Source organism: Myxocyprinus asiaticus, chromosome 34 (assembly GCF_019703515.2).
Source record: "Myxocyprinus asiaticus isolate MX2 ecotype Aquarium Trade chromosome 34, UBuf_Myxa_2, whole genome shotgun sequence".
Classification (NCBI taxonomy): domain Eukaryota; kingdom Metazoa; phylum Chordata; class Actinopteri; order Cypriniformes; family Catostomidae; genus Myxocyprinus; species Myxocyprinus asiaticus.
In genome coordinates, this window is record NC_059377.1 from 39,774,547 (window position 1) to 39,790,451 (window position 15,905).

A 15,905-nucleotide genomic window follows, 5' to 3' on the forward strand; every position below is an offset into this window, starting at 1 on the left:
ACCCAAAAAGACTTGAGGCTGTAATCACTCCCAAAGGTGCTTCAACTAAGTACTGAGTTACAGGTCTGAATACTTATGTCAATGTGATATTTCAGTTTTTTCTTTTTAATAAATTTGCAAAGTTACCAAAAATCTGGTTTTTGCTTTCTCATTATGGGGTATGGAGTGTAGATTGATGTGAAAAAAATGAAGTGGTCTGAATACTTTCTGAATGCACTGTATATTAATAGTAGTATGGTAGTATGCTGGCCCCAGCGTAGTCTCCGTTTAAGTTTCCTCTGCAAGGATATAATGGGTTTTATAGAATGCTGACATCCACATACAACTGAATGTAGCAAAATATGATATGTCAGCAAAATCGTGCCTGTGTAGCTGTACATAAATCATCATAATAACAGCATTGTCCACCGCATGGTAAAACGCAACAGTATAGCTCAAAGTCTGAAATTAGTGTTTTTGGCAAAAATACACATCTCTATCATTAGAGAGTTACTGCTGAGATATCATGTAATAATGTGGTTAAACATTCAAGATTTATACCTATATTCCAGTGTTAGAGGCTACTGGACATTCTATATTCTGTATTTGTGCATCCACTGGTCATTTTATAACATACTGTATTGTGTGAAGATTGTCGTGCAGCAACAATCTATAAAATAGATCATGATGAAACCTTCTGTTACAGTTGTTCAGGCAACAGCACGGTTTTGCCGCAGTGGTGGGAAAAAAAAGGCAGCTGTTGCCTAGCAACGGCCAATGACCAGTTGTCACGGAATGTGGTAAATTTTTTTGTGTTTTAAAGAGTCAAACTGGAGCACCACCTTGTTACTCACTGTGAAGCTACATGGATAACAATTCATTTTCGATAAACAGTACTGTTTGAATGTTATGTTGTTGGAATTTGGAGTGTGTTTTTGCCTGAGTGGGATTGTGTGTGTGCGTGTATAGGGATAAAATGGTGATTTTGTGGAGGAGTGTAGCTGGGACCGCAGATTCATTTCTTCATCACATCACATGTTCGTCATTTGAAGCTGTCTTCTCATATCTGTAGAGAACTGACAAATTGAATATTTTCATCTCTGCAAACTCCGATCAATCATCTTTGTGTCAGCTCAAATCCTCTGATCTCATTTTAATGTTATCTTATTAATACAACAACATATGCAGGGTTCCCACAGTCATGGAAAACCTTGAAATATCAGGGAATTTACAAAACTGTGGTTTCTAGGCCTAGAAAAGTAATTGAAAAGTCATGGAAATTTCTATAGAATGCAACAGTCTGGTTCCGGAAGTAAAAATCCCATTCATTTTCTCCACTGGAGAATTGATTTTTAACGATATCTTATAAACATTTAAAGACAGACCTACCGTGAGCTCCGAGGTTGTTAATCAAAGGTACATGCTTCTACTGACGCCAACAGTCCAGCCTGAATTATTTCAACTTAATTTTTTTTTAAATCGTGTTTAATAGTGGAGTTCCTGGTGAAGAACTACACTACCCATAATCCTGAAGAAAGATCTACCAATCAGAGAATCACAGCGAACAAAGTGCACCAAAAGAGCTCTGCAGCGACCGCCCACTTCAGTGATGCACTGTCAGTGACTCAATCGAGTCTCCCTACACTCTCAAACTACTTACATATTTGTATATATCTGCATATTTTGCATTATTATTAAAACATAATGATTCTATGCTTGTATTAAACATCTTAAAATCAATAGTTTTATATATTTCCATTGTTTTTAATTTGAATGAATACGTCATCCACAATGCTAGAATCACTGGCATAGAATTGGGGGAGATGGGGGAACACGTTCCGTGAAGGGGGTGTGTGCCCCCCCCCCAATCATGCATCTGTCCTTGTTTATATGTTTTTATCAACGCTGAAAATAATTTCATATGAGATACCTTGCAATTGCGTGGCTGTGAGTCTGGCATATTGAGACAAAAAACTGAAGTCCCCCCTCCGTTGTACGAGTTGGTATCGCCCAACTAGATGGCGATGTCATGTGGTACCTGTTACTTTTCTCAGCGCTGGCCAAGATGTATGAACACACAGTAGTTTATTATTACTGGATGAGGTTTATTAAACATGCTTTTATAGATAATGCTGAGGTGGATTTCATTCACAGGTGTGAATCCTTGTAATTATCAGTTTTTGTTAAAAATAACTATCCAGTGTAAAATGTTTCCAAATGAATATAAAGCGTTCTTAGATTTAAATGTGGATGCATGGAGGATTCGATTTTCAGAGCGTCAAGTGCCCCCTGCAGGAATAAAACACCCAAGACAGTCTGTGGCTGATAACGTGCAGTTTCGGTCTGCAGGTCTGTTACCCACACAAAACTTTCGTATGAATTTAGAAAACATGAAATACATCACATGAGTCATATGTGGAGTCAGTGGAGATGTTAAAGGCGCCCATTGAAATGATCAGTTGTTTTTCATGGTGAGGACAGCAGACAGGCATTTCAGATGAGCAGGTAAGGGTAATTATTTTCTGAAACATTACCCTAATGCTTTTTCTGAATGTTTGATATGATACAGTGTATAAATATTTAAGAGTATGCATTGAATTAGGGATGACGTGATTATATGGTTTTACTATTAAATATGATTAAAAACATCATGGTTAATTTAACCATAACAATTTAGAATCCACGGTTAAAAACCATGAAATTATTTATTTACACGTGGCAAAATATTAGATATAATATATAAATATATAATATAAAAGAGTTTTTTGTAAGATTTTCTAAGCCTAAGTGGGAAAACTCTTGTGCCTGTGTGGGTACTGGAGCTGTTGCTGTGGTTACGGACGGTGGCCGTGTGGTGATTTAATGGCAAGGTGTCGTGGACTGAACGTGAACTTTCAATTCACGTGAAACTGAAGCTTAAACACGTGAATTCCAAAATATAACAGAGGAATTCGATCTACCAGACTCATATCCATCAAAAAAGCGACCAGCAACAAACTAGTAAGTTTAATATTTTTAGCTGTGTTGATTTTAAAGTGATGAATTAAAGATGCCATTTTCTGTAATGTTTAAGTGTGCTGACAGTGTGCGGTGCATTTGCGTGTAGTTACTATCAGCGAGTAAACTTGAAAAGTAGCGAGGTTAAGATAGTTTTGTTTACGATATTCCAGACACATTCAGAGATGAACAGCGAAAAATCTTAAACGGCTAAGCTAACACTTTCCAAAATAGTATTACTGTAAAGCTAATAATAGTATTACTGTAAAGCTAATAATAGTATTACTGTAAAGCTAATAATATTCCACAAGCTTGTTTTCATTATTCCTCTTGGCGTAGCTGTAAGTAAGAGACGTGGAGAAAGTGCAATTTATTTTATTTTTTTTATTTTTTTATTTTTATTTATTCTTTTTTGTAATTGGTGTGTGAACTACATGTCCAATATAAACTTTTTTTAAATATATGTTTGGTTGAATTCACTAGGGGTAAAATGAGAGGTTGTGAAAGCTGTGCACTGTCCTCCTCTATTGAATGACGCTGGTTTTGTGTCTCTATCTCCTTCAACAAAAAAGCTATTACAAAAAGAAAGTTAATTCTGGACATGCAGTTCCCTATTCAACCAGTAGGGGTAAAATGAAAGGTTGTGAAAGTTGCGCATTGTCCTCTTTTGAATGACGCTGTTTTCGAGTCTCTATCTCCTTCAACAAAAAAACTATTGCAAAAAGAAAGTTAATTCTGGACATGCAGTTCCCTATTCAACCAGTAGGGGTAAAATGAATGGTTGTGAAAGTTGCACACTGTCCTCCATTTGATGACACTGGCTTCGTATCTCTATCTCCTTCAACAAAAAGCTATTACAAAAAGAAGGTTTGTATTGGACATGCAGTTCACACACCAAGCTATTACAGAAAAAGAAAACTGAAATGAAACATAACACTTCCCAAACCAAATACCCCCCCCCCCCCCCCGCAAAATTTGTCCCCCTCAAAGTTCAAACAAAATCTATGCCATTGGCTAGAATTGTAGTTCATTACATTAAGACAGATGTTAAGTTCAGTCTTGTACCTTAGTGTTTTTCTATGATTTTCAAATACTTTCTCTTTCAAATCAAGGTTTGTAATGTCATAATTCACCTTGGAGCTGGTTGGTTTGGTCATGGCTTAGAACTCTTTTATGATGGATTTTATGGGAAAAATGCTTCCGGAACTAAGATGGCTGAAAAAGTGGGTGGGCACTGCTGTGCTCTATTGTTCTTTATGAGTACACTCTCTATAAAATGACTGGAAAAATCATGGAAAAGTCATGGAAATTCATTGGTGAAAACTTAAGTTGTGGGAAACCTGTACATAGAGCAACATTGCATAATTCCCAGAACAAAACCTGTTTATTTCACTTTGATAGTCTTGATATTGTGTTTTTAAACCATACAGATTTGTTAAATACCATCATATTGGTTAGTTCTGTCTAGTTAGTAACCTAAACATCAGACTGTTGAACACATATTGTGTTTGAGCTTGTATAATGGATTATAGTGACGTAATTTGACGTACTTAGACTGTATTTACAGCATCTTTGATTTAACCAGCATGAGTAATATTGCTGGCTACATTCCCTAATTAAATTGAAACATAAACTCCCTTGAAATTCCAAGGGAGTGTCCAAGTGTATATGTGTTTGTGTGTGTGTGTGTGTGTGTGTGTGTGTGTGTGTGTACTTAAATTTGAATCACAGCTGTTCACTAATTTAGAAGTCATCAGCAATCATGAAACTCACAATAGTCTAGATTCAGTCTCCAGTAGGAGGAGAACAGAATCTAAAAAATAGCTTTCAGTGTTCACTCAACAAAGGGCCATTTCTGATAAAACAGCCACTCTAATTGGTCAAGCTCCCTGTCATTGGATCTAACAGCCAGTCGATTGGTTGAAGGCCCTTTGTTGAGTGCCCTGCTGTATGTATCTACCTGAAAGTGTGTTGATATTAACAGTATCCTCTTGTGTCAGCCCGCAGTTTGCCTCTGAGCCCGTGGGAGAGCCGCATCGTGGAGAGACTGATGACGCCTACTCTTTCTTTTCTGGCTCGGAGTCGGAGCGTAGCCACCCTACAGAACAGCAGCGACCCCCGTGAGTTACACAACACACACACATTCATCATGTCAGCAGCTCGAGCTAGTGGTTGACCTTGTTGTTGAGAGGAAATAAAATAAATTATATTTTGCTTAAATCAAATAATTGAAATACTTCTTACTGCCTTTGTGTGTACATATTATCAGTCTCCTTTCAATGTGAAGCATTTTAATTTTTTTTCAAATCACTGTTTTTGTATTTTTATATACATTTCTTCTCTGAGCACTGCAAAAAACATTTTATTACTCAGTATTTTTGTCTTGTTTTCCAGTAAAAATAATACAAAATCCTTAAAACAAGATACATTTACTTGACAAGTAAAATGACATGCTATTCGTCTTGTTTCAGAGAAATTTAGCAAAATTTACAGCGGTTTATGCTTAAAAAAAAGAAAAAGCTCCCTACCAATGGAGTATGAAAAAAATTACCTGTTATTCTCTTTTGATTAAGTGTATTTTTCTTACCCCACTGACAACTGGCAAATTTAGATTTTTTGTTTTAAGCATAAACCTCAATTAATTCTGTTAGATTTCTCTGAAAACAACACTAAAATCTTGTAATTTTGCTTCTGAAGTAAATGTATCGTTTTAAGGATTTTGAGATATTTTTACTCGAAAGACAAAAGTACTGACTAAGAAAATGATTTGCATTGCTTTTAGTGTTTTTATTTTTATACTGACGTAATTGTTTATCTAAAATTTCATACGAAGTCTTAAATAATTTTTATATATATTTTTTTATCTCTGTCTGATCTCAGACCAGTATACACTCATTGAGCACTTTATTAGGTACACCTGTACACCTACATATTCATGCGATTATCTAATCAGCCAATCATGTGGCAGCAGTGCAGTGCATAAAATCATGCAGATACGGGTCAGGAGCTTCAGTTAATGTTCACATCAACCATCAGAATGGGGAAAAAATGTGAACTCAGTGATTTTTGACCGTGGCATGATTGTTGGTGCCAGACGGGCTGGTTTGAGTATTTCCGTAACTGCTGATCTCCTGGGATTTTCACACACAACAGTCTCTAGAATTTACTCCGAATGGTGTCAAAAACAAAAAACATCCAGTGAGCGGCAGTTCTGGGTATGGAAACGCCTTGTTGATGAGAGAGGTCGACGGAGAATGGCCAGACTGGTTCAAGCTGACAGAGAGGCTATGGTAACTCAGATAACCACTCTGTACATTTGTAGTGAGCACAATAGCATCGCAGAATGCACAACATGTTGAACCTTGAGGCGGATGGACTACAATAGCAGAAGACCACGTCGGGCATTTTATTAGGACCATAGTGTTTCTAATGAAGTGCTCAGTGAGTGCATAGTTTTGAGATTAAATAACTGAATAAGAGAGTTATATAAAGTAATGTCTCTTTTCATCTCAGTGTCTGATCTCAGATCAGTGTTCACACTCTGCGTCTGTGTCTCTCTGACAGGCTGCTCCAATCATCATCCTCACCAGCACAACACTGAACGTTGGAGAGTCTCTGCCAGCACACCTGACATCACACAGCGCCAACACAGACGCAACTCTACACCGGTAAATACCACCACACAAACACGTCCAGTAACACAACAACACACTCAAAACAATGAACTATTAACTTTAAAACTATTAGAAATTAATCAGAGCTTTTAATGTGAAAAATGCTCAAAATACTAATTATATTCATGCACCAAAAGCAGACCCTCTCTCTGACGTAATCAGTTAAACAAGCTGTTTTTGCTACTGTACCTTTAAGACCTCTGCTATGATTAGTGAATCTCCACCAACTTTGCGTTGTGAACACTAATGTATGTCTAAATAATACATCAAACTCCAAATTCATCATATGACGCTCTAAAACTAATTAACTACTTTCTTTTCATTTAGTTTGAGAAGAAGAAGAAAGAAAAGAAAGACAAGGAACGAGAAAATGAAAAGGAGAAGAACGCTCTGTCTAAAGAGAAAGTAGAGAAGAAGAGACTGTCCCAGACCATCACCAGAACAAAAACAGCAGCCAGGTAATACACATGCACACACACACGCACACAAACTTGTGTAGCTTGGTGAGTGAGGAGAGGTGTGCTATTACTTTTCTAAGCTATCAGACGGACAACAAAACAGTTCCCATAGACTTGCATTGAAGAAGAGACCTGAATCTAACAGAGACATGGGAGTGGGCTCTTTTGACTTGCGCCAGGAAGCAACCACCCAGAACACCCTGACAACTGCCTTATAATGCCCTATCAACCACCCAAAACACCATAGCAACCACCTAGAAATGCCCTGGGAAACACACCCTAGCATCGAGGTATTGATGGTTGCTTGGGCACCACATTTTCTTTAGAAAAGTAAAGAATTGGAGCTGTCAATCAATTAACATTTTTGATTGAATTAATTACATGATGTGCAAATTAATCAATTGATGTGCAGAGACCCCACCCCGAGCCAGGTCTCCTAAGCAACCAAATTGGCCCAGTTGCTAGGGAGGGTAGAGTCACATGGGGGTAACCTCCTCGTGGTCGCAATTAGTGGTTCTCGCTCTCAGTGGGGCACGTGGTAAGTTGTGTGTGGATCGTGGAGAGTAGCATGAGCCTCCACATGCTGTGGGTCTCCACGGTGTCATGCACAGCGAACCATGTGATAAGATGTGTGGATTGACTATCTCAGAAGCGGAGGCAACTGAGACTTGTCCTCCACCACCCGGATTGAAGTGAGTAACCGCGCCACCACGAGGACCTAGTAAGCAGTCGGAAACGGGCATTCCAAATTGGGGAGAAAAAGGGGATAAAAAATAATATATATATACTATATAAATTCAGATCATTTTTTTTATAATTTGTATATAATTAATTGCACTATATTAACTTGTAAAATAGATGGCCCTATTAAAAATCTAGTTTGTTAGCAGTGATTTGTACCAATGAGATTTCATTGTGGGCAGGGCTACCCAGGACAATATGACAAAAATAGAAACCAAGTGACCGACAAAATGACTTGTCGCTCATAGCATGTCTCTAAGTAAACAATGATTACCATGGATGAGATTTATCGTTTGTCGCTCAATCAGAATGTACCTGGTTAGGAAATAAGTGTTAGGCAGTTTGTTTTTGGTCCAGATTGTAATATGTTCTCAATTGTCTTCTCAGCCCAAATGTTAAAGCTAAAAACAGACCGTCATCACCTGCGACCCCCAGAAGTCGTCCCCTCTCCCCCAACCCTGCAGTGTCTTCCAGAGCCACCTCGTCTTCAGGCCGGACCCCTCCTGGCACCAAGACCCGACCTAAACGAGCTCAGACTCCCGCCCGCGTGCAGCAACCCGCCGTCGTTGCTGTCGCTCTGGAAACAAAGAAGGAGCCCAGTCAGGCTGACCCTCCCAAGGAGACAAAGGGTGAGTGTGATCGTCATGATGACCGAAGAAAAGATACTTCCTTGAGCTCTTGAGAGTGGCTTTTGTCATCTGATAAATCTGTGTGACAGCTAATTGGTTTTCAAATGCACGTGGTAGAGATTTATGGCTTTTAATATAAGGGTGTTTCTTTAATTTCAGGTGCTTTTAAGTCTTAGGGGTGAATTTTTATTAAAATGAACAGATTTCAACTTATTTTTAGTAAATAAACATCACATTAAAACTGTCTTGGAAACTTCTGACCATAACTTCATCATTTATTTTTGCTACTTTGCAAATGCCTTTTATATATAGTTTATTTTATTTTCCCAGATCCAGACTTTAAATCTTCAAATATGTAAAGCCATTATTACACAGTCTAAACAAAGAGTTAAATAAGAATAAACCATCTCAATATATATTTATTTATTTATTTATCAATGTAAATGTAATTTGTGATCATTTTTATTGTGTGTCATTTAAACTGGTAATTCTGTCAAATAATACAAAGCGTGGGACCTGGGTAGCTTAATGGTAAAGACGCTGGCTACCACCCCTGGAGTTTGCTGGTTTGAATCCCAGGGCGTGCTGAGCGACTCCAGCCGGGTCTCCTAAGCAACCAAATTGGCCTGGTTGCTAGGGAGGGTAGAGTCACACGGGGTAACCTCCTTGTGATCGCTATAAGGTGGTTTGCTCTCGGTGGGGTGCGTGGTGAGTTGGGCGTGGTTGCCGCAGTGGGTGGTGTGAAGCCTCCACACGCGCTGTGCCTCTGCGGTGGCGTGCCCGGCAAGCCAAGTGATAAGATGTGTGAGTAGACGGTCTCAGACGCGGAGGCAGCTGGGATCCGTCCTCTGCCACCCGGACTGAGGTGAGTCACTATGCCATCACGAGGACTTAGTGTGTACATTGGGAATTGGCCATTCCAAATAATTATAATTTTTTTTTAAATACAAAGTGCATAAAAAAAATATATATAGTATTTACTAACTAGTAAGACAAGTGAAAAGTGTGTTTTATGACTAATTTATGTAGAACATCGGTTGCCTGGGACGACGGTTAATTATACCGTTCAGCAGTCATTATACAAACATATTTGACCACAGAATGCTGCAACTGACCAATCAGAATAAATTATTCCAGAAAACCATGTAAAAAAAAAAAAAAACACTTGACTGAAATGTTTCTAGTAAGAAAAGTGAGAAGTGTGTTTTAAGGGAGTTTATTTTATAATTTATTGAAGAAATGTATGTGCTGTTTGAAACGCAAGCTCTTGTTCCTTTAGTCTGAAATATTTGTACTCTTTTGCTATGTTTCACAAACTTTTCTCATTTTTTTGGTTTAGCTATACCCAATATTCCCGACATTACTGTCTCCTCTGCTCCGGCCATGCCCCCGACTGTCTCTCCACCAATCACAGCAGCTCCTCAGACTCCAGAGGTGGTCAATGTGGCCTCCACACCTTCTAGATCTCTCTCTCCAGAGCCCGGCCCTCTGGCTGCCAAGCCGACAGCTGGGACCAATGACCCTGAAGAGGCGGCCAGGGTGCTGGCGGAGAAGAGACGTCAAGCCCGCGAGCAGAGAGAAAAAGAGGAACAAGAGAAACGAGAACTGGAGCAGAGGAGCAGGTCAGTTGATTTGTTTGCTGGTCTTAACTGGTTTAAGCTGATCTGCCAGCCTGGACAAGCTTTTTATATGACGTTCAGGGTCTGGTATATCTAAAAACAACAATACCGAAATTGTGAAATGGATAGATTTTGGTCACACAGTCCGTAGTTGCACAGTCTGAGGTTGAGAACTATTGTTTGGCCATAAATATCTAGACTGTAAACGCTAATACTGTCTTGTCTTCATTCAGAGCACTTCGTGAGGAGCATGCCAGACGCGAGGAGGAGGAGAGGAAACGCAGGGAAGAGGAGGCGTGCTTCATGGCAGAGCAGCAGCGTCTGCAGGAGGAGAGAGAGGCACAGGAGAGAGCAATAGCAGAACAGGAGGAAAACCTGCGCCTCCAGAGACAGGTGAGCAGAGCATGATGGGTAATAGAGTCCATTTATGACTTATTTATGTAGCTCAGCTGCCTGGGACAGCATTTAATTATACCATTTAGCAGTAATTAAATTAAATTAAACAATATAACATTACAATTAAATTATTTTGAACAATGTATACTAAAATAAATAGTATTTATGAATTACGACTGTCGGTAGATTTTCTAAAAATGTTAAAATATTGTACAATATATTAGTCTATTACTAACATTAATGGCTTTATGTGCATTATTTTAATGATATTTTTGTGGCAAGTTTTTTCCTAACTGTTCATTATAGGAATATTTTAATTGAATAATGTGAATTCTCCAGATTTACTCAAATCATACATTTACATAGTTTTCACAACAGACCTTTACGGTAATACTTTGCAATAAGGTTGTATATGTTAACATCAGTTAACTCTATAGTTAACATGAACTAACAATAAACTAACAATACATTTTAAAATTTCTAAATAATTTGATAATAAATAATAATATATTAATAAATATAATAATAATTATTATTATTTGTAATTATAATATATTATTATTTATAATTACTGTAAATAATAATCTATTAATAAATATAATAATAATTATTATTATTATTTGTAATTATAATAAATTATTATATATAATTATCATAAATAATAATATATTCATAAATATTATAATCATGATTATTATTATTTGTAATTATAATATATTATTATATGTAATTATCATAAATAATAATATATTAATAAATATAATAATAATAATAATGATTATTATTATTATTATTATTATTATTTGTAATTATAATATATTATTATATATATAATTATCATAAATAATAATATATTAATAAATATAATAATGATTATTATTATTTGTAATTATAATATATTATTATATATAATTATCATAAATAATAATATATTAATAAATATTATTATTATTATTATTATTTGTAATTATAATATATTATATATATAATTATCATAAATAATAATATATTAATAAATATAATAATAATGATTCTTATTACTTGTAATTATAATATATTATTATATATAATTATAAATAATAATATATTAATACACATAATAATGATTATTATTATTTGTAATTATAATATATTATTATATATAATTATTATACATAAAATAACATAATTTAATGATAAAGCATTATTTTAATAATTGTAATCAATAATAATATAATATTAACAAGAATATGATAACAAATAATGTATAATAATAAAATATACAATACAATAATAATGTACAATTTCATCATTTACTAATGCATTTTACAGTAAAAGTTGTATACATTTTGAAAAATCAACATTAACCAAGATTAATGAAAGTTGTTAAAAATATTGTTAATTGTAACTTCATGATACCTAATGCATTAACTAATGTGAACAAATAGAACCTTATTGTAAAGTGTTACCAATTTAACTTTAAATTTGAATTCAAAGCATCAAAGTGACCGAGGTGCATGCAAAAAAAGGGTTGTTAATGACAGCCTCAGTTAAGAGTCCCTGCAGTTTATGAGCTGCCGTTCAGATCTGTGCACAAGAGAGGACGTCCCATAAGCACCCGAGCAACATTCAGTCGCTGCCCTTCACAGTAGCACTAGAGTAACAGGACTGTGTCAATGCACGCAGAGCCCATGTGACGTGTAGCCTATGTTCTATCTGTGGCTGTGAAGTGCGGTTTGATTTGATAATGGCTCTCTGGACATGCAGTACAAAGAACATGTGTGGTGTCTGTGAAGCATCAAAAAGGATTTTCTCAAGATTTAAACTGTCACAGGATCAGACACTATACAGATATACATAAGCAGATTAAATTGATGCAGCATCTGGATTTGAGCCTATGAGATTAAGATGGTTATTTGCTATTCACTTTATGAATTTGTGTTTCTCTTTGTGATTCTACATAATCCATATTCTTGTAAACCTTTGAAAGATACTTGGTCTAGTCTGAACTTATATGAAGAATATAACGAATTTAAAGGATATCATTTAGATCAATTACATCACAACCGTTCCTATGCAGAAGAAATATTGCTCTCTGCTTCCACCTTGTGGCGGGGTATTTAATTGAAATCACTACTTATTTTATTGGAGTATAACATAGTAAAACTGTCCACTTTAATTTGTTTTTGTCTGTCAAGAGCTTAATAATAAGTCATTTTTCTGGTATGACAACATTGGCATTAGATTTGTGATGCATCGGGCTTCGGTTTTGAAATGTTTCAGCCCCAATGCAAGCAACGTTTACCTTCTGAGATCCGAGCGTGATTGCTGTGTGCATTTTCAATTTCCCTTTTTGTCAGCGGGACTAAGTTGTGTAATTTTAAATAATACCAAGCTATAGAAAGTCATATTGCAAAATGTTAACCGGAGTTTTGGTTACTCATGATTTTAGACGTTACAGACATCACAGCTGATTTTCTGTAAAGCTGCTTTGGAACAATGTGTACTGTGAAAAGCACAAATAAAAAAAGACTATAAAATTAAAATTATTTGACTTGATTTGACGTATATGTTACAATGTTTTTTTTTCTACTTTGGCAATAAACCCTCAATGTTCTGTCTTTGCGCTGTCAAACAAACCATTGATAGTCAGTACTGAAGCATTTTACCAATCAGAAATTAGCATAATTAATTCTGATACAAGTAATGTCCAGCATCATCCAATCACTGCCAATCATGTTAAAATAAAATGATACATTATAAATTCTGAATCTATGTACTGATTATCATTGTCCCATGTCTGCCAAACATGTTGAGTGATCCAAACATCATCTGAAGCCTGAAACTGAACTTTTGACCGGAAGTTTGGTTTGAATGCACTTATCTGCATAAAGAGCTACATGATGCTCCCTTGCTCCCTATTTAGTGAATGACTTAACCTCCAGTGTGCTGTCTGTCTGCACTGGCTTCAGAGCAGTTCGAAATGAACCATATGTTCATCCTAACTCCATATAAAACCTCTGAAAAAAAGTTTTTTCTCAATGTGAAAATGCAGAGTAAATATAGGATTTTTAATTAAACATTGTGCTGTTGTACACATTAGTGTACATTGTGTTTATCAGTGTGGCGTTTCGTGATAAATCACTCAAATTTTAAAAATGGCATATCGGAGGAAACTAGAGACTCTAATCTTTTGACTCAAACAGGTTTCAATGTAAAAACGTAATTATTGTTCTTACCAGATGTAGTTTTGTTGGCGTTTCTCCCAAAGACAAACTCTGCTGTGGTCAGCGCCATGTTGTTTTGTCACATGACGCCATGCTTTGAAAGTTTAACCCTTTACTGACAGCACAGTCTTCTGAACTGAGACCAGTCTGTTTAAATGAAATGAAATTATGCTTTGAGTATAGCAAAGCCAAAATGTCCCAAGCCTGTGCACGCGGGGTCGCACAAGGTTAAATCGTGTAATTTGATAAATTGCATTATTTTTTCATTTTAATACATTTATAAGTATAATAAATTAGAAGTAATAAACATGTGCCCAGTGTACCTGTGTGAGCCGTGCAGATAAAAAACAAATGGACTTGATTAAAGGTGCCATATGGCTTATTTATCTTTGTTGTTTAATGCATTTTTAGGTGATGTAATTTCATGTGTTTCTTGCAGAGAGAAGAGGCCGAGTCTAAAGCCAGAGAAGAAGCAGAGAAACAGAGGATAGAGAGAGAGAAACACTTCCAGAAAGAAGAACAAGAGCGCCTGGAGAGAAAGAAGGTAAAATGAGTTGAAAGTGAATTTTTACTGATAGAAAAAATTCTTATTTTATCTCTGTGTGTGTGTGTGTGTGTGTGTGTGTGTGTGTGTGTGTGTGTGTGTGTGTGTGTGTGTATAATATTAATCACAAGAAAATAAATTCATTGGACACTCCTTTATTTAAAAGAAAAATCTAATTTTTACTGTTTTCATTGCTACATAAAAATACAATAAAATGACCCTAGATGAGGTAGATGAGTGTGACTAAAGTGTCTGTGTTTACCTCTGTAGCGTCTAGAGGAAATCATGAAAAGGACTCGTAAGAGTGACGCAGGAGGACAGGTGGGATCCATGGTTTTTAATTGAGTATAAATTAATCTCACATGCACATACAAACACAGACGAGCAGGAAAGTAAACTTTATTATGTGTTTCTTTGCAGAAAGACGTGAAGTCTCCAGCGCAAGTGAATGGAAAAATCTCTGACAGTGGTAAATATTGACTGTGATTATACACTTTTAGATCTTTAATGTATTGTGTAGTATTGTGCATGTGGTATTGCTTTTGAATAATAACTCTTTTTTTTTATTTTGATCCCCTTTTCTCCCAATTTGGCATGCCCAATTCCCACTACTTAGCAGGTCCTCGTGGTGGCGTGGTTACTCACCTCAATCCGGGTGGCGGAGGACAAGTCTCAGTTGCCTCTGCTTCTGAGACCGTCGATCCGCGCATCTTATCACGTGGCTCGTTGTGCACGACACCGCGGAGACTCACAGCATGTGGAGGCTCATGCTACTCTCCGCAATCCATGCACAACTTACCACGTACCACATTGAGAGCGAGAACCACTAATTGCGACCACGAGGAGGTTACCCCATGTGACTCTAACCTCCCTAGCAACCGGGCCAATTTGGTTGCTTAGGAGACCTGGCTGGAGTCACTCAGCACACCCTGGATTCAAACTCATGACTCCAGTGGTGGTAGTCAGCATCAGTACTCACTGAGCTACCCAGGCCCCAATGAATAATATTTCTTATCTCTTTTAATAATTTAATAAGTCGTCTTACATACCTGTAAATCTTGAGGAGAGTTTGTTCACTAAAATAAAATGGTGTTATTTTACTGCCTTTCAGTAATCCAGAAAAATCCTTCAAAAACTCTCCATAGTGGTGCGGCAAATTTAAACCAATCACAGGGAGATATGAAAACAAGGTAAACAAGTTGCATAGCTATAATTTTCAAATACATATATTTTATATTTTTACTGTCCATCAGTGTAATTAGAGTCTTGTTAAACACTGTTGTACTTGTTGCTAAAAACAGACTATAGATCAAGCAATGACAATTGTGTTTTGTTGTAAATAAGAACTGTAGATCCCATATTTGTGTTTTATTTTATGTTTCGTTTTCAGCCCTGTGAGTTGGGATTCGACCCCAGTAATTAATGGCGTCCAGCCCAGCAAGCATCAGAATGGACTGTCCTCCAATGGAGAGACGGCAGATTTTGAGGAAATCATCAAGCTGTCCAATCACAGTGGCAGTAGCAGTGGGCAGGGTCAACCTGTTGACCCAATCATTGCCTTTGAGGGAGGGGAACCCTTTGTGATGAAGACGGGGCCTATTAAACCTCAACATGTGGCAGGTATTATTGTATTTAATTAATAGCATGACTAATTACAATATA

General features: G+C 36.6%; 1 protein-coding gene across 4 annotated transcripts in view; it reads left to right on the forward strand.

Annotated features, from left to right (window-relative positions):
• The window catches only part of LOC127425289 (MAP7 domain-containing protein 1-like), a 71,897-nt gene that overhangs the window by 54,170 nt on the left and 1,822 nt on the right, over positions 1–15,905 (forward strand). For all 4 annotated transcript variants that reach the window (XM_051671059.1, XM_051671061.1, XM_051671060.1 and 1 more), the window contains 11 exons: positions 4,977–5,096; positions 6,541–6,644; positions 6,978–7,108; positions 8,237–8,478; positions 9,818–10,100; positions 10,331–10,490; positions 14,139–14,243; positions 14,514–14,564; positions 14,664–14,712; positions 15,355–15,433; positions 15,634–15,863. In XM_051671059.1, coding sequence (XP_051527019.1) covers positions 4,977–5,096; positions 6,541–6,644; positions 6,978–7,108; positions 8,237–8,478; positions 9,818–10,100; positions 10,331–10,490; positions 14,139–14,243; positions 14,514–14,564; positions 14,664–14,712; positions 15,355–15,433; positions 15,634–15,863 — 1,554 coding nt within the window. The remainder of the gene's footprint in view (positions 1–4,976; positions 5,097–6,540; positions 6,645–6,977; positions 7,109–8,236; positions 8,479–9,817; positions 10,101–10,330; positions 10,491–14,138; positions 14,244–14,513; positions 14,565–14,663; positions 14,713–15,354; positions 15,434–15,633; positions 15,864–15,905) is intronic.